The following is a 25,652-nucleotide window of genomic DNA, read 5'->3' on the forward strand; positions in this document are numbered from 1 at the left end:
ATATATATATATATGTATACGTACTTAGAACAATTAATTTTTCAATTTCTAGAATAGTGTAATAATGGCTCATTCTTTCTTATCCCTCGCCCTCGACGCTATATACAAAGCTTACTTTATAGTGTAGTAGCCTCTTTTCTTTTTAATGGTTTTTCACATTTTATATCTCATTTATTTGATCTTTTAATCTGATGACATACATGTTTATTACTTAGGATTCCGTAACATATATATTTTAATATTAATTACTAAATTGAAATAAAAAATTTATTAATATTTACAAAAAGTTCGTTTTCGTTCCACCTACTTGTACAACTAGTCCGTTAAATTCTCACTTACTCACAGGAGTGCAGCATTTGAAGACTTTTACCACTCGAGTCTGTATAATGAGCAAACCGCATGAGTTTTCGTTAAGAATGAGGAATTAATTATCTCTTTTTGCACACTTTTCCGTACAATAACAAATAGCCAATGATACAATCCTTAGGTACTTATACAGTCAAACCTGGATAAGCGAGAGTTCAAAGGAGCATAATTTTATTCTCGCTTATAGAGGTTTCTCACTAACCCGAGTTTCTCGCTTATGCAGATACATAGGTAGTATTTCTCTCTTATAGAGGTACGCAGCAATAACAAGTCACAGCAAGTACGAATATAGTAAATATTCCTCCTAAATAATATAAATAATAGGATAAGTAGGAGTCTCACTTACGGAGGTCCATGAGGGAAAAACGACTCTCTCTTACAGAGGTTTCTCGCTAATAGAGGTTTTGGGAGCTTAAAATGACGGGTCCTGGCTATGACTTTCACTTATAGAGTTTTCTCACTTATCCATTTCTCACTAACCCAGGTTTGACTGTATTATAAATGCGAAAGTAACTCTGTCTGTCTGTATATGTATGTATGTATGTAACGCAATCACGCCTAAACTACTGAACCGATTTAAATGAAATTTGGCATGGAGATAGTGTAGACCAAGAGAAAGCACATAGGCTACTATCATTAATGAATAAAAGGGTCTGTAAATGATTGAAAAAAGGGCTTGAAATAGGTGCTTCAAAAACTTAAAAAGTTCTGCATCGGTTAAGCTCAAATTTTGACACGGTATAAGCTTCACGGATTGTTTTTATCTATTTTTAACCTTCGGGGTGGAGTGGAAAGGTCTGGCGTTAAAGTAAGGATAAACAATCGAATATTTTCAAATATACCCATGTGGGGTATCAAATAAAATAGCATGAAGTGCACATTACAAAACTGTAAGTGGAGGATAACTGCATATGAAGTAAAAGTTATAACATATTCGTCTTTGTATTTAAAATTGAAGATGCTCAGCGAAGCGGATAGTTCACAGCTAGTGAAGAATATACGGTGATATACAGCGTACATACGTACATACTCTTTGGTTTGACCAGACAAACTCTTTCTCGATTTATAGCATATGCCCTATGATTTTTACAGTCAATAAACCGTTTATATCGTGCTACTTTTACGATTACAGTATTACAAATAGCTAATTACCATTCTGGAGTGCTATTTATTTCACTAAGCTATTTATTGCATAGAAAACAGAGAAGAAAGAGAGAGACTTATCCTGCACGGGTAAAGAAAACATAGTATTTTAATATACAGGTGGGTCTTTTTAATCTATAATGGCTAATAGCTCGTTTTGTAGTTAACCAATCAAAAAATAATTTTTGTTCTTTTATTCGGTCTTGATTTTTATTTAAATCAATTAAATCGCTATTTTTAATTAAATTAATTTTAATAAATTTTTTCCATGAATTGTTTTTTCCTTGACAAGCCTTTATCATTATTTTCATTGTTAAAATATATTTCTTCTAATACCAATTTCAATTGGTTAACAGAGCTACACCGATCGATTAAGTAATCGAAATTAATACCAGAAGAAAGGTAATTTAATTACAAAAATAATGGTATTGCCTGCAAAAAATTGTTCATGGATAAAATTGATTTATTACAGGTAATTTAATTAAAAATAGCCATAAACACTTTTCGATAGATAAGCTGTCATAGCCGTGTTTAGAAACCAATAAAATTTCAGAAAAATATGTTTGACCTGATTATCAGATGAGTGAAGTTTAATCTTATATAGTCTCTTGTACTTTAATATTAATTTATTTCTGGAAAATTAATAACTATAATATTATTTTAAACTAGTTTTATCTACTATTCTTTATCACTACGACCAACAGAAAACATCAGAAAACGATCCACTTCTTAGACCATTATAATGTTCAACAGATGTGATTTCTGATTCTCTATTTTTAGGCTCATTTTCATTCTTGTTACTTTTTCTTGGTGATAAAAGGTTTAAAATTGGGTAAAATTAATATAACTTAAGGAGCAGTTGAAATTTTCAAGAAGAAAATTGTGCCCTTAATTAAACTTCGACTATTTGATGACCTTGGGATCCTCAAAACTTAACCCGACACTGTGTAGTTTATTAAACTTCGCAATCTAAACTTCTGGAAAGTTTTTTTTTTCGCTCTTTGTCATTTTATTGTCAAATACCATCCAAACAATTCTTATCCTAGAGCCTAGCCCGTGCAAAAATATGTACATAAGCGAGATTTAATTACTATATGAAAATGTTTGGATTGATTTTCGAGAAAGTTCCCATTCTCCTACAAAACGAAATGAAGAAATTGTGTTAAAATTTTTAAAAATTAGCTAACAAAAAACAAATCTTTATGATATTTTACGTAAGGTGAAATTTACACCTGTTTACAAAACAATTCGGTTAATTATATATACAAATACAGAATCCTTTTAACGGTAAACAAGATATGTTTACTTGACGGAATTTCTATATTATTTTAATGGAAGTTATTCATACCTATTCACTTTAAATCTCCATTGTTATTCTACATATACAGAATATCTAGATAATATCATTGTTATAATTATTATACTTTATAACAAAGAATTTTAGATAATTTATGAAGTAGGTACTAGTTATACCTATGTTCTTATTTTTTGTAATTCTTTTACCGAAAACGAACATTTGACCGTAAAATAAGCTTAGAAAAATTATAAATTTCTCACAATTATAATTAACAACTATATTATCGGGGATTTCCTTTGTTTTTCCACAGGTTGTGTACAAAGTACTTTATGTCCTTGCGCGCAAAGTCTATTCCAATAGTAAATTCCAAGTTCAAAATTAGTATCGTCCAATTCCACAAAATATAATACAAAACATTTTAAAAATATAGTTCCTAGCCTAAGCTTTACCTGTAATACATTATCTTTACAATTAAATACACCGAGATATTATAAACATACATAAATCGATTTAAAATGGAAAATTTATTAGAAGCAAACCATTTGATATTATGGGTTTTAAGAAAATCATAATAAAAACCAAACCTTTTAAGAAAACATATACAATTTAGATTACACTGAATTAGTTTTAGGCGACATCGTATGCTATCTTTTTCTGCAAAAGATAAGATACCGTTCTCGAATTCGTACCGTTTTTCGAATTCTTGTTCTCCTCGGATAACAAGAAAATTTAGTCTTATAATTTTAATTTTTGACCGCTTGAAAGAATATTCAAGCGGGGTTAATCGGGACTGGAGACAGCTCAAAATAAGTTTCGGCAGTCAAGAACAACAACAGATTGCTGTAACAATAGATTGCTGTATCCTCAGCAAAAAGGGCCATTTAGATCGATTGACGAATAAATTCAAAACTGTGTTTATAACTTGTGGACAAAGTTAGCTTACCTCTTTAGCTAGAAATTTAAGACATTGCGTGAAAATGAGTACAGATGTAAATTTTTAGATTAACTATTATTAGTATATCATAATGAAACAACGAATAGTACCTATATTAGCCTAAGAGCCATTTTAGTAAAACTAGCTACCCAACTGTATGTAGTCTACATGTTATTCTAGGAGCCCAACCACTTTGCGTACTCAATGGATGTCCGCAGCTGCACCCAAGTTTTTAATATGTATTTTTATGTGCCGAATTCATTTTTTTAAGGTGCTTGGCTTCAAAGGGGTGCCAAAAGTTATTATAAACAATTTTTAACAAATAGGAAAATTGATTTTTAAGAGTTTTTTTGTGAGGTGAATTTTTTTTTAGATTAACCTGATAGGCTCATTCAATAAAAAAAGAATCTCTTATGAAACCCTTAAAAAATAAAACAATATTAAATAGAGGAATTTTTATGCTTCCAAAACACACATGATTTGACATGTTTTAAAAATGAAAAGTGGGAATGTGATAAAAGTTTTTACAAAACAATATACCAAGGCTTAAAAGAAGGAATTTTAAATTTTCGAATGATATGAAAAAATTTCAGAGTGGTGATTATTTCAAGAGATATAGGATTTTAAATCCAGAAGTGTGCATTTTGCTTGAAAACCGTAAATCTTGGTCCAAAAAGCTTGTACAGGAATTTTTTGTAGCTCATTTACAAGAAAAATAAATCAGCTTCCGATTAGTCTCAACAAAGTTCATATGCTTCTATACCCCGTTTTTTCCGACGTAATGACTGGATTGTATCTCTAAAGCTTACAAGATGGGTCCTACGGACCCAAGACCCAATTGACCTATGTTGCTCATTTACGAAGTACACCTCACTTTTTACGCACTAAGCACGCTAGAAAAATTTCAACTCGATATCTCTTTCACGTTTTTGATTTATCGTGTTGACAGACGGACAACCGGATATGGACTAATTTGGTGATTTTATGAATATCTCTACTAAAATTTTGTTCGTAGCATCAATATTCTTAAGCGTTACAAACTGGAGACTAAACTTAGTACATCTTGATTTATTTCATATATAACATGGTATATATGAAATACATGTTATACATATACATGGTATAAAAATGGTTATGCTAGTTGTTACCATTAGCTCTTCGACTAAATTATAGAAATCAATAATTAATAACGCTTAGGTATATATCTTAATTAGTATTAAATTATTTTTATGTAGGTAACATTTGTCTCTGATATAATGTAATTTTCGTAAATACCCAACATTTTTATTTATTACCATATCATACAAGAAAATTAGGTAGGTAGGTAAATAAATTAATTTTATGTAATAAGTTATCAATTACCCGACAAAATGCGTGTGTTTTCATTTTTATACCCCAACTTAACTTGTGTTCAATTAAAATATACATTAATTATGTGTCATTTAGAATAGTTTTATATCAGAACAACTACACCCCAAAAAAAACTATTTTATGGTTTTTAGATAACTTTTATGGGTCAAAATTTGTTTTAAAGCGTGTATGTTCCGACTTTTACCTTTACAGCATAATTAAAATTTTTGCACGAAATTTTGATCTTCCTAATATTGTTTGATAGGGCTGATATGAGATTGAGGTTAATAAATCCCCTATTCGAAGTTCTTTACAAATTTGCAACAGTCTGTGTTTCATAGTTACAAAAAAGCTCTGGAAAAAGTTTTTACAATATTGAAAAAAAAATATTTTACATTACATTTTATCGGAACTTCAGGGTGTTCCAAAATGCTCATATTTTTTTTCCGTTGCAGCCTTATCATCGGATGATAAAGTCATGAAATTAGGCAATGCATTTATATAAAGCTGTGTAAAAAATTTTCATCAAAATCGGAGTTATATTTCATATAGAAGTCGAAAAATACATGCATGTTTAATTATTCTCCATGTGGACATTTGAATCACACACTGTAAACCATCGAAAAATCTCGGTTCTGACAAAAAATTCATTATCATATTCATTGTACGTCGCCAATTCGTTCCGACTTGTGTGGAGGGATTAATGACTTGAGATCTCTAATAGATTTTTAGCAAACTTTTCTGCTTCTATTGTTTCTAAATCTGCTGTGTTTGTCAATATTTTTTTTAATTTCAGTAAATAAGCTAGGTTTTCTACAATATACCTTCATATTAGCAAGGTCTTTATTTGTTCTAAGCCTCAAAAGGCCACTTTCTTTTAGTCCTCCAAAGTGTTAATTAGAATTTTTTATGTTTAATTTTGTGTTATATAAGACTGTATAGTGTATATCTCTGCCATTATATGTATAGGTCTTAAGTCCTCCAAGTCTCCACGGACCGTAATAAGCAAAATATGTGATTTTTGCTAAAAAAAAAAAAATTGCAAAATATTCTTAAAATGTTCTATGTATGTTTGCAGTACGAGATTCAAGCAGCAAGCAACAAGCTTCAAGCCAAAAATCTCACAAATTATCTAGCGTAAGTAATTTTTTTTATTATTTTATTTAGTTTTATTTTTGTTTTAATCGATTTAATTTATTTTTAGAGTTATGGATCAAAAAGTTCATATTTCAGTTCAAGTGTGGACGATTCTATTATTATAACGAATACTACACCTATCCTTACTTACGATGGTAGTAAATATATTAATAAAGTTGAGAACTTAAAGAAAAAAGAACGTCAAAGATGGTCTGGTTTCTTTGGTAACAATAAGGTAGGATTATTTTTATTTCAAAATTTAATACATTTCAAAATGTCCAATTCGAATAGTCCAAGGCATGAAAGACACTGCATTTGTTCAGCAGAAATAGACGGCTTAATCAGGGTTATGAACTAGATTATATGTTTTATGATTATTTGTTTGTTTATACCAAAGAGATAGATATTTACACCCTCTCAAACCGCCAGTACAGTGCTATGGTATCTTGGAGTCGCGAAATGTTCATGATAAAAATATTTTCTGCGCGTTCGTTATTTCATTTTTATAAGAGAGCGAGTACGCCAATTGTCTGCTAGACACACAAAAATTTTAATGCGCTTCGGCGCAGACTCGAATCCAAACCACTTTATGAGAAAATATTTCAGGGGTTTTTATCAATCTTTGCAATTTATGTGCAGCAAAAAACCCCTAAATGAACTATATGAAGAGACCTTTGCCCCAAATTTCTCGAAGACTATTCACTGCAAAATTTTGTACCCATTCAGACCTTTGAACAGCAAGTTATGAACTACCTATTACCAAATTTTCAGCCAATTTACCCAAAAGTCCTTTCAAAAACAGATTCTGCAGTCTCTTTTACTTTCAAAATCCTTCATTTACCTTTGAAATATTCCGCTGTGCCATTCACCTAAAGATATTCGAATCCTGATCATATCCCTCGTAGCCAAAAAAGTTTGCTCTCTCAGGTACACAAACCTTTACCAAGCGAATGACTTTTTAGGATACTAAAATGGAACAATTAGTAGAGCAACTGAATCATTACGCTAAGAATGGTATTCCAATGTCAGAAAATAAATCAGAAGAAGATGAGATAGATTGCAAAGAATTATTAAATACTATCGGAAATAACTGGCGACAATCACTTGACGTAACCAGTAAGTGACGTATTTTTAATTTATTTTTAGTATTTGATTTAACAAACAATTTTTTACAGAATTATCGGAAAAACAACAGCAACAACAAACCGCTTTATGGGAGTTAATAACAACTGAAGTTGACTATATTCAAATGCTACGTGTTGTCACAAATGTAAGATTTTTATTGTGTTTGTTCCACTTTCACGTAAAAAATACCAAATGAATTTGAATGAAACTCTATAACAATATAGCTCTTACATTAGAATAACACATGATCTATAATTTATAAAGATATTTGTTTAAATTTATCTCTAACCAAATTTTTCTCTTCTTCAGATAATTTTTTAATTTAAGATGAATATTTGAGTCTAATTTCTGTAGTATTATGAGAGATTTTATATTTACATGAAATTTCATTTTTTTTTTTCAGTTATTTTTAGCATGTTTAAAAAGCTTACAATTGTCGAATATTTTAATAGAAGTAGATAAAAACAAATTATTTTCAAATATTACTGAAATACATCGAACAAACGTACTATTTTGGCGATTGCATATATATCCAATGTTAAAACATGCAAGTGATACACACGATTTATTAAATCCAGAATATCTATTGGATGGTTTTATACAATTTCGTGAAATATTTGATCCGTATATTAAATATTGTTCCGAACAATCAAAATGTCAACATTATTGCAAAGAAATGCATTCACAAAATGAATTATTTACAGCATATTTGGTATGGTGTGAAACGCAAAAAGAATGTAACAGGTTTGTTTTAATACACTTTTTATTACTTAATATTTCTTAATATTTGTTTATTACTTAATATTATTTAAGTATCAATTAATTTTAATGTATTTTAAAATTCCTAAATTTTTTATCCGCGCATTTTACTAGAAAAAAAAAGTAGGCAGTCATGGGGACTGTCGACGGAAGTGAAAACTTCAAACTCTGGAATAACTGGCCTTTGGCCTGGCTTGAGCCTTCGATAGTGAAGCTCGCTGCGCTCGCATGTAGCTCTAATAAATACCTATATTTACAATAGGTACCTGAATAATAATAAATAATACCTCAAAACTACTCAAATAGCTGTTCATAATTCTAGATAAAATGGTGGGAGCGCCAATAAATATATTTTAATAGTAAGATTTAATGTAAAATAAAATTTATATGCGTTTCCACCATTTATTTCATGAACTGTTAATCAACAATCAATTTACAGTATTCTTAATAAAGTATTAATCATACAATTATATGTTGTAGTTCGAAGCATTTTAATAAATGTTTTAACGGATACAACGAAAAATAATGAACTGTTCTGGAGTTATTTAGAATTTTCTCCCTTGATAATTTTTTTTTTTGTATCTCATTTCAATACTTATAGAATTTCCATGGTTTCAAGAAAATATTAACTACCGGATAACTGGCGGAGTTGCAAACGCGTCAACTGGCAATAATAACCGTACTAATTAAAACTGGCAGCTGACCCGTTTTGAGTAGTTTCAATTTAGACTACCAGATGCAATACTTGAACTTACCATTTGTCAGATAACTGGGAGTTGCAGTCCCACCAACTGACGATAGTAATTGACACTAATTGAAACTAGAAGCTGACCCGTTTTGAGAATTTCCAATTTAAATTACTCGATTACTTACCATTTATCAGGAAATGGGAATGAAATATTGCTTTATTAGTGGATAACATGCTTAATAACTAACTCACTTAACACTGTTCATTATTTATCATTGTACCCATTGAAACATGGGCATCGCCAAGCGGGGGGAGGGCAGGTAGTGACTTAATTTTTTTTTAAAAAGAACAGCAACTGTTTAAAAATAAATTAGCTCCAAGAGTAATTTTGTCATTGGATGGAAATAATACTTGTGACCATTGTTACAACTGGTTGAGTGGTTAAAATATTTACCACGAATGCAAGAAATACGGTTTTCGATTCCTGGAATATATTTTTCCTTATTAATTAAGAAAATTATTATATTTGTAGGCTTCGACTTATGGATATTTTAGTACGTCCAATGCAACGATTAACAAAATATGGTTTAATATTAAAAGTAATTTACAAAAATTCTGATTTTGAACATCATAAAGAATGTTTAAGTGCAATGGTAAGATAAATTTCATGTAATCAAAACATAAAAGAATAAATGAAATCCAGTTTTACTCGTATTCTATAACTATTTATGACGTTGGTATCATGATATATCAATGATCACAATAAACAGCATCGTCTAAAATAATGTTGGCGCAGATGGCTTGAGGAAAATATATTTTGTCTTGAGAAAAATTTTTTGCTAGAATATACCGCTAAGACAAATTTTCATTAAAAGAGATTATTTTAAAATTATGTTTTAGATAAAATCTGTTGACGATTTTGTAAATAATGTTAACTTTATATTAAAATGCCGACAAGATAATGAAAGTCTGAAGCGAATGATTGCAAGAATTGAAAGTTATGAAGCTGTCGTAAGTATTTTAACATTTTCTTTTTTGTTGAGGTATTGCCAGCATCAATGCACTTGTCGGCAGATTTGGCCAACTTTTTTCCACAGACTCAGAAGTAGCAGAATTTTTGGTCATTTAGATCGCGAGATAGTCAGCTGCAAAGTTCTCGATTTCCCCATTAAAAGCATGAAAAAACTAGGAGAGTTTAAAAGAATGTTTTTAGAATAAATTTTTAAAAAAAATTAGATATTAATTTTCGTCTTCGAGATGTCAATTTTGAGGTAAATTGGTCAAAATTAGGAACGTAGACATAATTATCTCGTATTTTAAACGATCAAAATCTCTGGAACTTTGTGATTTAATAATAATCCCTAAGTTCTTAAATTTAATTTCTCGTTAAATTATGTCTAAAATAAATTTTACCATAGCTTTAGCATAGGAACTGCAAATAAATAAAGCAATTAAAAAACCATTCTATCCTCATTTCTCAGTATCCTCTTTCCAAAGAATCTGCAGTTAACTGATATTTACCCTGGATATATGTGTATGTGTGAAACATATTCTTTTAAAATGGAAGCAGACACAAAGCAGACACAATGGTATCCTGCCCTCGCCCCTAAGTGGAGCTAACCTCTCTCGCTTACACTCCGTTCCTTCTCTTTTCCTATGTCTATGATGCTAGCTTTATAGCTAGAGTAATAGGCCTTCGAAAAAAAGTCACCCTCTGTTGATCACTTGGCTCTAGACCAAATACCTTTGTGGGGAAATATTTGATGGCTATGTGTACTTGTAAAGAAACCAAGGAATTTTCGAAATCATAGAAAATCGTAAAAGATATAAAAACAGTTGGAGTTTTACAAACGATGAAACAATGGCAACATTTTTTATTAATTACACTTTTTTACGATTTTAGGAATCGAAAGAAGATGATTTAGAAACTATTGTGCGAAATCATAGTAACCTAGATTTAACCAGACCAATGCTTGGATGCAGTACAGATCGCCAGAGACATCTTCTTTTAGAAGATGATTTAAAGCTAAAAGATTCAACTTCCTCTAAAGTATAAACATTAAATCTGTAATATTTTTCAGGATAATCTATATTTCTATAAATTTTAGATTGAAGTCCATTGTATGCTCCTAACCGATTTATTATTAATTGGAAAAGTAACAACAAAAAAAGTGACACAATCAATACGAATCATTAGACAACCATATATTGTGGACCGTTTAATCGTTACAGAATTAGCTAAAGATTTGACGACAATGGGTTTAGTTTATTTAAATGAATTTAACATGGCAATTGCTGCATTTATTTTACAAGGCGACTCGAAAAAAATAAAGGTATAATTTTAACTATAGTATTCTAGAAACAATTACTACTTTCAATCCTAGATGTAGGACGTTTCCGAAACAAATAATGTTTTCATTATAAAATTACCAATTTTTATTTAGAAATGGATTGATAGTATTCGTAAAGCTCAGGTGGCGTACAGACAAGCAAAATCAGCTTCAGCTCCAATGGTTCGACAACAAAGCGTAATAGATGTAGTTGAACCAACTGAATTTAATCTTGAATTGGGCATAGAGGATAATCAAAGTTTATTTGGAGTATCAATGCTTTCAAGGTCACCATTTGCAAATTCCTCGCAAACTAGTCGATTATCCAGTCTTGTCCATAGTCATAGGTAAGTACAATATAAGGTATTATGTTACATTAGACTTCTGTTACACGTCGTGAATTCGACTCATGGTGTTACTCACAGTTAAGTGGCTGAGCGTAAAAATGAACTTTTCTTCCTCCTTGTTTGCCAACAATGTTGTGTAAAATTCATTTTCTACACCGAATAAATTTTCTATTTTACAGTGGAAGCATGGAAATGAATGATCAATCATCAGCTGGTTCAATTTACAACCCATCATCGCGGGCAATTTCCGTAGAAGCCGATCAACGTACCGCATCGATTTCAAGTGACGAAGGTGTCCAATCATTACCTGTAGAAAAATCCATAAAAAGTCCAAAATCTCCATTGAAGACTAGAGTTCATAGTAGCACATCGGCACAAATGAAAATTAGCACACCAAACACATTATCCGTACAACCATACAATAATTTAGGGCAAAGTTTACCAAATTTAATTTTAGGATCACCGAATAATGGCACAATGAGTACATATCCAACATTACATACATTAGTCGTACCAAATTCTAGACATCATAATCAACATTTATTAAGTCCCAGTCAAAGAGGAATCTCATATCCCCCACCATCACCAACACGAGGAAATTTACGACGTGGTATTGCAATACCACAAAGTAAGAATCCGCCATTGTTAAAAACACGTCATATACATTCTGTAAGTGGTACAAATGCACCAAGTTTGGAACCAATGAATAGTGATGAACTGGATGTTCCTCTAATATCAGGTTATTATCTATTTCGTTCTTTTATTTTTAAGATCAAAATTATTTTTAAGTGTAGGAGAGATAAAAAATGTTGGATTTTTTTTGTAAGTACATTTCAATTAGATATCAATCATAAAGTATGTTAGCCCCTGGTCATTTATGTTTTTATGTACATATCATTCGATAATATTTTACAATCTCGCTCTACTTCGCTAATTTCTAGATCTATTTTACACCCATTGCTCAACTTGACCAAGTTTAATCTTAAAAAACTTGATATCTTCATTAAGCTCATCCGTACGCTTAACGATATTCTATATTTAATCGCTGCTGATTTACTTTAATTTTTTTCTGTGTCAGGATCTAAAAAATAATCTGAGATTTCATCATCTTCTAGCTTTGACATTCGGTACTTTTCGCGTCTGTGCCAACTTGGCCAAGTCTTATTGCTGTATACGTTGCTTAATATTTAACTTAACCTCAAGAAACATTCAATGTTTTTACGCGTCAAGAACAAAACAAATTAATTTGGACATGTATTGATAAAAACACTATATTTAGAAACCCAAAATACCGCCGAATGCATACAGTTTGTCTGTTGTCTAGACGAAACAATGCTTACGCTCGAGGTGTGCGAATTTGGCATTTCACAAAACCAATACATGTATTATTATATTATATATGGCAAGAGGATTTTGGTCTCTTTCCGTTGATCAGGAACTTGCTGAAAGGACGACAGTTTGCAACTGTTATCGAGTTATTGAGTGCATTGTATGAGACCTTCGCCAGTGTCACAAAGAACTAATGAAAAATTATTGTATAATAGATTATTTGTGTATTTACATTTATCGTGATATATAGAATGGGGCAGAAAAGTATGCGATTTTAAAAACACAGTAAAAAGAAATCCTATCAATTTTTTTAAATTTCCTTTTTATTCCTTAAACAAGATGAATAAGCTTTTAAGAAAATGAAGTACTGAAGAAAATTAATTGTATTTTTGATTCAGTAAATTCGGTTCAGTTTTGACTCCAAAAAGATGATATCTGTCCAGGGTTGATATATTTGCAGCTTATTTATAAAGTTATTTACCTTATGCCGCAGCATTGCCATTGGGAATGAAACCACTTCTTGTCAGATCCGCAATTTCAGTGATTCAATGCTGTTTTGATAAAATGCTTTCACAGATAACTCCTATGGTAGGATATCTACTGCTCTGACAAGAAAAACATGATAAGACAAAAATATGACCTAACGATTTTCAATACAATTTAAAAAATGCGTGTTACAATCTGCAATCAGTACTTAAGGGTGTTCTATACATATTTTTTATCAATGTATTAAATTTTAGATCGTTTTTCCTACCAATCTGTTGAACCAAATATTATTTCAATTTGAAATTTGGATATGTTGTACTACTTTCAAATCTACCTGTTATGTCTAGCTTGATTTTTCAAAATTTTCATTAATTTCCCCATATATGTAGTGTTTGTTGTGTTCAAAAGTGAAATGACAAAGGGAATATGTATTTGATTAACAGAAGATAGAAGATTGTATCGGTAATGAATATATACATATTATTGGCTACTTGATGTTATTATAAAGTATTTCTCCTCAAAAATAAAAAAAACTTTTCAGAAGAGAGGGTAATAAATTTAACTAAAATATTTAAAATACCGTGGCGGGTCCTGAGCGGACAAAGTTTACTTTTTTTTGTATAGATTTGCCTTAATTTTAAAAAGTGGTAAAAAATATTTTGAAAATATTGATGGTATTTCCTTTCACAGCGTTTTCAAAATCTCACACTTATCTGTATATCAATTATCAACTATCAAGTCATTAGTAAAAGATGGTACTTTAAGTCACCGATAAAGATTATTCTTATAAGATTAGTTATTTGTATTTATTAAAAGAAGTCTTGATCTAGAAATTGGTAGAGCTTGCAAATTGAAACTGTTTAGGTATTATCTATGTTAATGTTGACAAACAAAACACAAAAAATTCGTTGAGTTGGAAAAATTATACATCATACCTAAAGCATGTATGATCCAGTTGGTTAAGGCGCTTAGCATGAATCCAAGAGAGCCGGGTTCGACTCCTGGTATATGTGTATTTTTTTCAATTCTCTTTAATTAAAGTTGAAACTGATTTTAAAACTATTTGGTAAACTGAAATTGAAATTAGGCTCCCATTTTTCTGTTAATAATACCATATAAGATAACGAGAATGGGCAAATAATGGATGAGCATGTTTAGCTTGGGCATGTTAACATTACCTAAAACACCTTTGAATGTGATTTTTTTTCTTCTTTATTCGAATGTGGTCTAATCATGAATAATAAAACCCTTTTAACATGGATTGATAGTGAATACTATAGTGATTACGATTATTAAGAATGAATTGGACAAACTACTAATTTTTTAAATTATATTTCGAACAATCGTGTTCAGGAGCAGACACTTTCTCGATAATTTTAGCCCCCGTCGTGTATTTGTTCTGTAAAAAAGATGACCAATGTATGGGAAAAAACTAAAAAAGCATAATTGTAATGAAAATTGAGAATCATTGAACCTGTTTTCATATATACAGTGTGATAATTTCAAAAGTATACACCCTTAATAACTCTTGATCCGATGTGATTATTGTTTTGAGTGAAAACACGTCAATTTAGATATCGAGAGGGAAGTTCAAAAATGGTACCTAGAGAATTTTAGGTTTCATACCCTGACTCCCAGCTACCCCAACTTTGAAATTTAAAATGGCAATCCCTACCTTATTATATCTCATTTGAGAGGGCAACCATTGGCCACAAAATAGACTAACAATGTTGTGGCTGTTGTTGTGTATGGGTTTCCACACCAGACAATAGAAAGTGGAATTTAATTTAAATGACTAGACTAGGCAATTAGTTAAACGTTGTAAATCCATTCAAAGCCAGTAAATCAAGTCATTTGCCTAGCTGTTTGATTTCCTGGCTGGATATAGTAAAAAAGCCGTTTAGTAAAAAAGCTAATTAAGCGATAGTTGACTGCGACAAATACACCTCCACTTTCGCGTCCAAAACTGATTTTTTCTGGTTCTACACGCAAGGAATAATAAGGAATTATTAAAAACAATACAACTATCGAGTACCTAGTCTCCAAATAATTAAAACAAATATAAAAGATTTCTAAATTTTCGTAATCACTATATACTTTAAACAAAATCTATTTCTTATTTTCTTAAAAAAATTCAATGGTTTTTTTACATAAAGTTTGAAATTTTTTTCTTATTTTTGCTAGGAATTGATAATATTGAAGAGGTTACCTCCGATCAATCAACTGGGATACAAAATAAACAAGCAATAATACAACGACCATATCGTGTAGACAATCGAAGATATTTTACTGCAAGCATCGTGGAGGATAATAAGGTTGACAAAACATGAAGATGTTTTTATGCAGACTTCCTTATTTACATCACATTGGAAAAATGCATGCAGAATATATCAAAATTAATGCTTGTGAATAGTGTGTAGAAAAAGTATTTAGTGAAATATTGGGCATTATTTTATTTAATTAAATTTTATTGGCATTTCATAACATTATTTTACAGTACAAAAATGGAATGCAAAATTATTCTTGAAATTGTTTCCAAAATTATGTGTACACTTCCAAGACTGTATATTGACAAAAATTAGATTCACATTTATAAAATCGTCAATCGCTCTAAACTTCTTTGGTTGATTTACTATATTGCAATTTTTATTTTAAAAAAGAGGTTATCAACATTTTGTCTATGTGCGTAGAAGTATTTATACTTTTTCATAACTTCTGCTTTATTCTAGATTCTAGACCAAAATTTAAAAACACTTTTGATGAAAACATTTTTATCTTTGGCATGACCCAGAGTTCATGTGATTAAAAAATTAAGAACTAACAATTTTCCGTGACATTGTAACATCTAGAATGCCGCAAGGAATTATCATTGGTCCACTTATTTATGTATTACACACTCTAAAACTACCTCGAAATAGAATGCTATCATGGGTACCTACATTTTTCGAAGGTCCTGAACGACTACCAAAAGATCGACCGATTTATTTGCACACATATGGATCTAATTATTGTCAATACAAACGATGAATACTACCCTAGTTTTTATCCATTTCATACCTTTTAGATGAGATATAGAAGTCTTAATTATCTTTGTGTGTCAGTATTATTTATAAATTTTAATGTTTACAGAAAAATGATAGTCGCAGTAGAAACATAAAAAAACGTTTATCCTGGAATACTAGTCATGCTGACCAAATTGAAATAATAAAACCAGAGGACAATAATACATAGCATAAAATTAAGAGTGATATATTTATAAGCACAATATAGGTAGTGTTTAAAATAAACAAACAATAATTTAAATGTAGTAGGTGCTAATTAGAGATATTTTTACAATGACTGCATTCCACTATGACATTATTTTTTAATTTTTTTAATCAAAATTTTGGCTTTGTATCAATTTGTTGTTTTTTCTATTTTGGAGTTCTAAAATGGTGATCAAAATAATTAAAAAAGGACAATGTTTACTCTCAAAGCATTCTGTTATGAACGTGTAAATAAACAAATCGTTGTGTGTGTTGACATATCTACAGAAAACTTCGTAATCAACTTGGAATCTTTAATTTTATTGATATGAGAAAAAATTATTCACAAGTTCATTTTATCAAATTTAATGTGTATTAATAAAAATTAAAAATCATAAAAACATTTTTAAAAATTTAGTTGACTAAAATTTAACTGTCAAATTCAGCTGTTGTTTGAATACGTAAACATAACCTAATTCGTAAACATAACGATCAAATAAAACTTATAACAAAAATATTATTAATATTAATTAATATTTCATAAATGTGTTATTTATAATCTATATTATTAACTCGGAGAGTATTATTTTTACAGGAAAAGCAATCGAATATCTTTTTTATTTTGTGTGTACGGTTTTCAAGTTATTCGAAAAAAAATTCATAAATTTTAGGGTTTCTTCGCGTATGATCTTGTATAATAACATGAAAAAAAAAATTATTATCGTAAAAAGTACCAAATCTCAGCCAATTTTGATGCTAGAAAATTATTATTGTTTATAATTTAATGCAAATTTTTCGAGGCAATGTTAATAAAAGTAATAATTTTTCTCTTCATAAAATAATGATTGTTAGGAATAATCTTGAACCTTACCGTTTTTGTAATAAAATAATTCGATGTTGCGAATCTTCTTTAAAACCAGATGACATTAGAAAGAATACCACCTTTGAAAAATGTCATAAAATTTTCTTGTTTGATTACGAAGTTCTAAAAAAATTTAATATAAAAATGAAATCTTTCTTAATGTTAATAAATAATTTTCAACACATTAATCTTGAATATTTGTCCGTTTTGGTATCTCCTTGAAGGTCACTTCTACTCTATTTTTATATAGTTATTAGCAATAGAGCAAATTTTTTACGAAAGAACGTAATTTTCAAAAACATTGAATTTTCAGTTGCATCGATATTAATTGCTCAGTTTAAAAATGGGTCCACAATGATGTTACTCAGTCATATTAAAAATAATGAGTCTTTTTTAACTTAAGCTACGCCAGGCACGAAGGCGAACACAAACGAGAATAACAACGAGAAAAGGAAGGTACCAAAAAATTATATAACATCTCGATCACAGAGTGATTATATAATGCGCTATTTTATGAGATTTTAACGCTAAGATGTCAGCGCTACGAGTAAAAAAAACATATTTGTTAGACTCAGCTAATTTTTCCATTGAATGAAAAGACAAAAGATGTATATAATGTGTTGTGAGGATGCCAGGGAACATTTTGAACCAAAACTTAAATTACATTTGTGACAGCAATAGGAAAATTTTTCATTAATAAATATTATACTACTTCATTAACAATGTCTTTTTCGTTTTGGTTAAATTTAATAGTGCACATAACTCCTTAACTATTGAGTTTTGGACAAAAGTATATAACGCACTTTCGACTTACAATTGTCAAAAGAATCCGACCTGAAACTATGCCCATCAAGGCATGAAATACCCGTATATATAGATAAAGTTTTTCTTAGCATTAAAGTTTCATACCTATTTCATGACTATTCATCGTTGTTTGGCGTTCGGCTTCGTGTCTGACCGTAGCATTATACGTACCTATTAAATATTTAAAAAACTGATTTTTTCGTGTACTGAAAATAGTGCTGTGGACACAGTTTTTTAAAAAAATATCATGTCATTTTAAGAAATTATTTTCTGCACATTTAATACAACGAATACAATTCTTATGTTACATTTTTCTAAACATCTTGTTATTATAGAGACCAATAGAGACTTAATAAACGAAAACAATTCGAGCTTTTAGAGAGTAAGCAAAACAATTTATAAAACAAAAATACTCAATGAGTTTGGAGTGTGTTGCTGCTATTTAGTAATCAGTTTTTAAAAGCGAATTTTAGTTTAGATTGAATCAGAAAATAGTAAATCGATTAGAAATTCAATTTGTTGTAAGCAGAAAATGCAACAAATAAGTGCAATATTTATTGCGTGCTTGATCAATTCGAAGCAGACTACGATGTGAATCAAGGTTGAGTTTTATTTCTTGCGACTTAGTATTAGATACTACCTATTTAATAATTATAATCTTAAAAATAATTCTCGCCCGTACAAATAATATTAACATTTTACCTGCCTTGCCTTTAGAAGACAGTCTATCTCACTAGACATTGAATTGGAATAATTAGAGGTAAATCTCTGAAAAGTTCTGAAGGAGATCATTATTTTTTCTCGATAAAAATAGTAACGATACACAAATGACAAATATACTCTCAATGAATTAATGTGCAGTCATATTGATGTAATTTATTTTATACCGCCAAGCAAACAATCTATTTAATGGCATTCTCAATAATAAGAAGTAATTTGTAAATTATGCAAGGGTGGTTAAGACAAAATGTTAAAGTATTATGTTTATTATAGGCTTGTTCAAAAATACAATTCAAAACACTGATCATTTTAATATGACGTCACCAAATCACGCAATCATGAGCCAATCATCTGACAATATGTCAATTTAAACCAGCTAAGCTGCTGGATTGAATTTCAGAATACAAGCTATTTGATATTGGCCGCAGGCTAAGTTGATGGGCTATTTTCTAAATTGATTCAGCGATACGCACTTATTGATAAATCAATGAGTCTTTCATACAAAGTTATTGCTGAACAATTTTACTGTTGTTTAAGTTTTATCGAACTTCGAACAATTAGTTAATTTATTTTTGAATTTCAACTGATTTTAGATAAAAAATAAAATTTAGATTTTTATTTATAAAAACCGTAACTGATTACTCCCACCACTATCATATATTTGATTCAGGATTATGAAATTTTATTATATACATACAGCTTAGACCCTCTGTTATTGGACCCCTGTCTAATACGGTACCCCTTGTAATCCGGTATAACTATAACGTTAATAACAATGCCTTGCAAATCGCGGTTCCACTGTATTACACTTTGTTATCATTTTCTAAACAAAGTTCCAAAGTTTTGTCTGACTTGATCGCTTTAAATGAAAACCTTGATTGTTAAAGTAAGTTTTAAATTCACAATTTGTTTTCCTATATGTAATTTTTGAGGACTTCCAATTTTTATACATACTTAGTAAATATAAATATCATAAAACCGAATTAGTGTTTAGAGGTTAATTACTTTAAAGAAGATGTAAAGAGTAATTCGTCCAAATACCAATAATTTTTCTTTTTTAAAAATAATTAGTACCATATGTTTATGATTCTTGAATAATACATCGTAGTTTGTGTCGAATTTTGGGACTTTATAGGTCGGTCTACACATTTCAACGACTGGGCGGCCACTTTAGTTCAGTAAAATATCTCCTATCGAAATTCCTGAAGAGTACTAAGATGTACTATCACTTTGTCGGAAGTTGCCATCCGGTCACTGAAATGTGTAAATTTACCTATAGTCATATACGCAAACATAAATAGTATTTTAATTAGTTTTTAACAATTTTAAAAAAACCTCTTCTTAAAGCAATCTTTTGTAGTATATTGTAACTGAAAAAATATTCATAAATCGAAATATTTAGATTGACAAATTCTTTCTTTTTAACCTTTTCCAATAAAGACAGGCAGGTCTGTTCTTTTCCTATCATCTTGATAATAATCGGAATATAATTTTACATTGAAAATGCGGATTTTAATTGTTTCTTATCGATCCGTGAGACCGACGATGTCCGTCGATGTAATCCATATCTTACAACAAATTAAAGAGCTACTAAAATCTGCAAAGTCCCAGTGATGTTATTTTTTGAGTAGGTAAACAATGAATTATTGATTTGTTACTTGTGACAGAACAATGCGCCAGTATACGAAGGTTTAAATATGTTTAGACCCTTCTTAGGATCTGTATCTTTAAAAAGAATCTATTAATTTGGTTTAAATTCCAACTTTCTGAAATATTCTTGGAACAATTTTTTGATTGAAAATTTAAAGAAAATATAAATTTTGTTTAAAATTTTTAGCCTAAACTTAAAGGTAATTAATTTAGGAATAAACATAGTCTATTTAAAATTTAAATATACATTATTTTATTCTAATCAAATAGATTTTTTTAAACTTAACAATATAGTTACAAAAGTATCAAAAATATGAATGAATAAAAAAATAGCCACTACTTCATTTAAGTTTAAATAAATTAGAAATAAATAATATCTATCACTGAGAAGTCTTTCCAATTGATACATGAGTTTTCAAGTTTCAGTATGTGGTTATTTAAAATATAAAATAAATTATTTTAAATTGTTTAAAATACTTTCAGTCAAATCACAGATGCCTACTGTTCAACCACGGATATAGCACCTCATTTGAAACTGCCTAGCCAAATTTTTTTTAACGTGCAGTTCTACTTTCGATTATAAACTCTGTGCTAAAGAATAAAATTCTTTATCTACGTCAAACTTAGTTTTAATATTACTGATCCTTTTTTTAACATCGTTTTAACATTCTAGAAATCTTATGTATGCGTACGTGGGAGAGGGTGAAAAGTCAAAAATCATCAAAATTATGCTTAAGTAATGAATGAATAGTCCCTAAGAACCTGTGACAATTTGACTTTCGTTATTTTATAAAAGCAGTTTTGTCATTTATTTTTAATTTGTCTAAAATTTTGTTTTTGTTATTCGAGAATCTTTTAAAAGATCACTAGTTGAAACTACTGCAAATTTTCAGTTCCCTGTCTTTTACAGTTTTGGAGAAAATACACATCAAAATTTTACGCCCTAACGGGTTAATAATGAAAATTTTTTCGAAACAATGTTTCAAACAAAAGTTGTTTATTTTTTATAACGGTTTACAAGATAGGTCCCACGGACGCAAGACCCAATTAGCCTATGCTGGTCATTTACGAGCTCAAACACACTTTTTAAGTCCTTAGCACTCTATAAATATTTCTTTTCGTTTTAATTATCGTCATCGTATCACGGACAGACGGACGCACATCTAGATATGAACTAATTAATTGATTTTATGAACAATTATACCAAAATTTTGTTTGGATCATCAATATTTCTAAGTGTTATAAACTTGGCACTAAAGTTGGTACACTTTGACATATATTTCATATATACAGGGTACAAAAAAGCAAATGCTTTTTTTTTCTATAAAAATGAAAGCGAACTATGATTCTGAATAATCCCAGAGTGTGCTATTGCAGTAGAAAAAATGCAGCAAAATTCCCTAATATCATATCAAGATATCCGAGTCAAATGAAGGCAATTATATCTTTAACAGTAAAGTTTAGTGTATATGTGGCATATATGGAAGGTAGAGGTAAGAAGCACACTCTCTGTGTAAGAAAAAGTATACCCCAAATAGCCTTAAATGACGGTGTTGCTGTATCGGGGGACCATATATACTGTTCAGTTATGATTATATCCTCCGCTACACGAGCGCTTTTCTGGCCTTTTTTCTTTAATGCTATTTTGTGGATTCTTTTTTAGTCAAATGAGATTGTGCTCCTTACATATTCTCAACAAAACAGACATCTTTTTTCAATTTCCTATATAACGATATATACTTTCCCGCAATGGTTGTACGAGGTACAATATATTCTTCACAAAATATATTTCGACACCTAGCTGCAATTGACATTTGATCATATTCTAATTCTTTTAAAAATGTTAATACAAATGTATAACAATTGAACAGTTTCTCATCATATGATTTCTGATTCCAACAATTTTGTTTGCATACCCTTAACAGTGTTAAATCCCAATGTTCACGCCATGATATTGGTACTTGACCCAGCAATAAACATTGTTCCCATAGTGGATTACTATGTCTACGTAATCCACATTGATCAAATTCTACAATAATTCCAGATGATGTTGTCACACCGATATGGAGATCCATAGAGTTATAGTAATCACTAAAACAAAAATATTTTTGATGAACAATTTATATTCTATAAGCCCATTTTTATATTAATTTAGGACTATATTTTGGAAAAGAAATTTATGAAAATAAATAAAAATTACTTTAAAAAGTCACCAACTGTAGGCTTTATTACAACTGCACATGGATGTTGAGAGGCCCTTACAAATGGATACGGTACCCTTAAAATAGAAATTTTAATTTATGTACTTATTATAACAATTTAAATTTAATAAAATTAATACCTAAATGGTAAAAGATTTAACCCGCCCGAGGTAAAATCAGTTTTACATAAAGGGCATTTGTCTGGAAGACTAAAACAAAAAATTTTCAATCCACAATGTTGAAAACAAATAATTCCAGGATCCATATCCATTGTCGATGGATGCTATTTTACTTATCCAAATGTTTTATATGAACCATGAGTTAGTTATCAGAGTTGGCAGTCATTTTTAAACTGAAAAAGAAAATTTATGTTAAAATTCGATAGACGAAACTTCTCACAAATTTACTTTTATTTTCAATTCACTAAAATAGTTATGTTCGCGAAGGGGGTTGATTATACAAACTGGTCTAGATAAAAGAGACTCGGAGTGTTAGTGTAGATAATATTTGAATCGAGAGAGATTACGCGATGCCCAGCGACCATTGTATGGTAAAGGTTATATTAAGTTTGTTAATGTTACGTTGTCAGTTGTTAATGGTGGTTGTGAATGGGGTTCTCCATGATGCAGTTTTCAATCGCACAAAGACCACTTATCTTTTAAACTTATTTGTATAAAATATTCAGAACAAATAATGTGAACAGGCAGAAGTTCACAGCAATCTTCTGTGACTATTGATTGTTTAATATGTTATTCATAATACTCTGTATTTAAATAAAAAATATAATACCGTGCCTCTGTAATCTTGACCCCTCTGTACATCATTTTTATGGTTTTACGACGCCGATACAGTAAATTAGATATTAGGACAATAAAGAAATAAGGTCTAGATTATATTTGCAACAATTGAGTATAGTACAAAGCAAAAGAGTTTAAAATTTAAAATAATTCTCCTGTCCAGTTTTGCAATGAGATAATTAAGATAAAAACAATAGTTTTTAAGAAATCATATTTTGGAAAAAATCGTTTTTTTTGCACAAAAAAATAAAAATAAAAAGCGAAATAACCATTTTGATACAAAAAAAACAAAAAAACAAAAACAAAAATAGAGTTAAACTCAAATCCGTTCGAAACTTTACGAGGAAACACGGTTTTATCGCGTTCTTCGCCTTTTAATTCTCGGCTTGTATGACTCACAGGAAATTCAAATTTATGTATGTGTGACATGTATAGGTATATGTGTAATGTGATAGAGTAATCAACACTATACATGGTATTTCAACAATTAACTCAGTCAATTGTTTGTTTTACTTTGCGTTTTCACGGTTTCATCACGCATCTACGAAAATAATAATTATTATTATATGCAGAGGTTTTAGGGCATCTCTTAACGAGAAAATACTTTTTTTTTTAAATTGCCTTAGTTTTCGAGAAATTGGACTAACGAAATTAAAATGAGGCCTATATAGCCCTTGCAGTTAAATTTTATGTATGTCTCAGATAAAATTTCCTATTGGTAATTTTAAGTAACTAGTACAAAAACTTAAAGTAAGATATTCCTCGAATAATTCTGCACGAGTAAGTTTACGAATGTTTTTTTTACTTATAATACATACATAAAGTTAATTGATGGATATTTGTTAATTGATTCTACCTGTTCCGGATTAATTAAAATTTAACATTTTACACTAAAAAAATTCACAAGACAAATTAATAATATAGAAAACTTTTATTCAAAATTAAATTAGATTACACTTGAAATAATCCCAATAAAACTTCGATTAACAAAAATTAACAATTTTTTATCGACCAATATGTATTAAATATTCTTTTTTTTTTTTTTAATTTACTTGTGTAGACTATATTAAAGTCTATAAAATCGTATTAATCAAAAATTAAGTCGACTCTTGTTTTTCTTGGTGTAAACGTATGCTTCTGTTATTATAATTGTGGGAAATAACCCAATTTAATTCAAATCGTGTGTATGTATCGTGTGTACAAAAAAAAATATATATAAATATTTATATAATTTAAAAAATTTATCTCTATAATTTAAAATATATTTTATTAGATTAATATTTTAATTAACCGTATAAAAATATAATCATATAATCATCATTTTTTAGGTTATATTTATATACCATTGGCTACATAAACGTCAAAAAATGTTTAAAAAACAACTGAAAACAAACAATTAACTGGGTTAATTGTTGAAATCTCATGTATAGACCTAATCTTAATTTAAACAAGTAAAAACAAACAATTGACTGAGTTAATTGTTGAAATACCATGTATAGTCAGTGTTGATTTCTTTATCACATTACACATACAAACATGTGACACATACATAACTGATAATCAAGTATAGTACATAATTATTATAAAATTTTCGCCTAATTGGCGCCCTCACGGGTACACAGTGATGCTTACGAAAAAATGTTTCAAACAAAAGTTGTTTAATTTTTGATAAGGAACATTTTTACATTTAAACTTTTGTTCTATCTCTAACGGTTTACAAGATGGGTCCTACGGACCCAAGACCCAATTCACCTATGATGCTCATTTACGAACTTGACCTCACTTTTTACGTCCTGAGTACGCTGTAAAAATTTCAGCTCGATATCTTTTTTCGTTTTTGAGTTATCGTGTCCACGGACGGACGGACAACCGGAAATGGTCTAATTAGGTGATTTTATGAACACCTATGACAAAATTTGTTTCCTAGCATCATTATTTTTAAGCGTTACAAACTTGGGACTAAACTTAATATACTATGTATATTTCATATATACATGGTATAATAAGTGAAGTTTTATTTTATTATTTTACGAATTATTTACGACATATTCTTTAGGTAATTAGTCGTCATAGGAATATTAA

General features: G+C 29.6%; 2 protein-coding genes across 4 annotated transcripts in view; one reads left to right on the forward strand and one right to left on the reverse strand.

Annotated features, from left to right (window-relative positions):
• Positions 1-16,578, forward strand: part of LOC123291889 (pleckstrin homology domain-containing family G member 5-like) — a 58,156-nt gene extending 41,578 nt beyond the window's left edge. Inside the window, exons 6-18 of the mRNA XM_044872337.1 lie at positions 6,169-6,227; positions 6,295-6,462; positions 7,190-7,343; positions 7,403-7,497; positions 7,756-8,096; positions 9,332-9,452; positions 9,700-9,810; positions 10,703-10,849; positions 10,908-11,132; positions 11,244-11,476; positions 11,656-12,215; positions 15,476-15,606; positions 16,421-16,578. Of these exons, the coding sequence (XP_044728272.1) occupies positions 6,169-6,227; positions 6,295-6,462; positions 7,190-7,343; positions 7,403-7,497; positions 7,756-8,096; positions 9,332-9,452; positions 9,700-9,810; positions 10,703-10,849; positions 10,908-11,132; positions 11,244-11,476; positions 11,656-12,215; positions 15,476-15,606; positions 16,421-16,522 (2,447 nt within the window). The 3' untranslated portion in view covers positions 16,523-16,578. The remainder of the gene's footprint in view (positions 1-6,168; positions 6,228-6,294; positions 6,463-7,189; positions 7,344-7,402; positions 7,498-7,755; positions 8,097-9,331; positions 9,453-9,699; positions 9,811-10,702; positions 10,850-10,907; positions 11,133-11,243; positions 11,477-11,655; positions 12,216-15,475; positions 15,607-16,420) is intronic.
• A 4,334-nt stretch (positions 16,579-20,912) lies between these two features.
• On the reverse strand, positions 20,913-24,474 carry LOC123305070 (MKRN2 opposite strand protein). Of its 3 annotated transcripts, XM_044886679.1 has the most exons (5): positions 23,181-23,477; positions 22,914-23,125; positions 22,773-22,850; positions 22,226-22,663; positions 20,913-22,195 (listed from the first exon to the last, which is right to left on the reverse strand). In XM_044886679.1, the coding sequence occupies exons 2-4, from the start codon at positions 23,042-23,044 to the stop codon at positions 22,255-22,257; spliced, it is 618 nt and encodes a 205-aa protein (XP_044742614.1). In that variant the 5' UTR covers positions 23,045-23,125; positions 23,181-23,477; the 3' UTR covers positions 20,913-22,195; positions 22,226-22,254. The 3 variants fall into 3 exon arrangements, with proteins under 3 accessions (XP_044742614.1, XP_044742613.1, XP_044742612.1); XM_044886678.1 differs by lacking the exon at positions 23,181-23,477 and adding an exon at positions 24,427-24,474 and having other exon boundaries at positions 20,913-22,663; XM_044886677.1 differs by lacking the exon at positions 23,181-23,477 and adding an exon at positions 24,389-24,446 and having other exon boundaries at positions 20,913-22,663.
• Between the last annotated feature and the right edge of the window lie 1,178 nt (positions 24,475-25,652).

This window comes from Chrysoperla carnea, chromosome 1 (genome assembly GCF_905475395.1).
Source record: "Chrysoperla carnea chromosome 1, inChrCarn1.1, whole genome shotgun sequence".
In the NCBI taxonomy this organism is placed as follows: Eukaryota; Metazoa; Arthropoda; class Insecta; order Neuroptera; family Chrysopidae; genus Chrysoperla; species Chrysoperla carnea.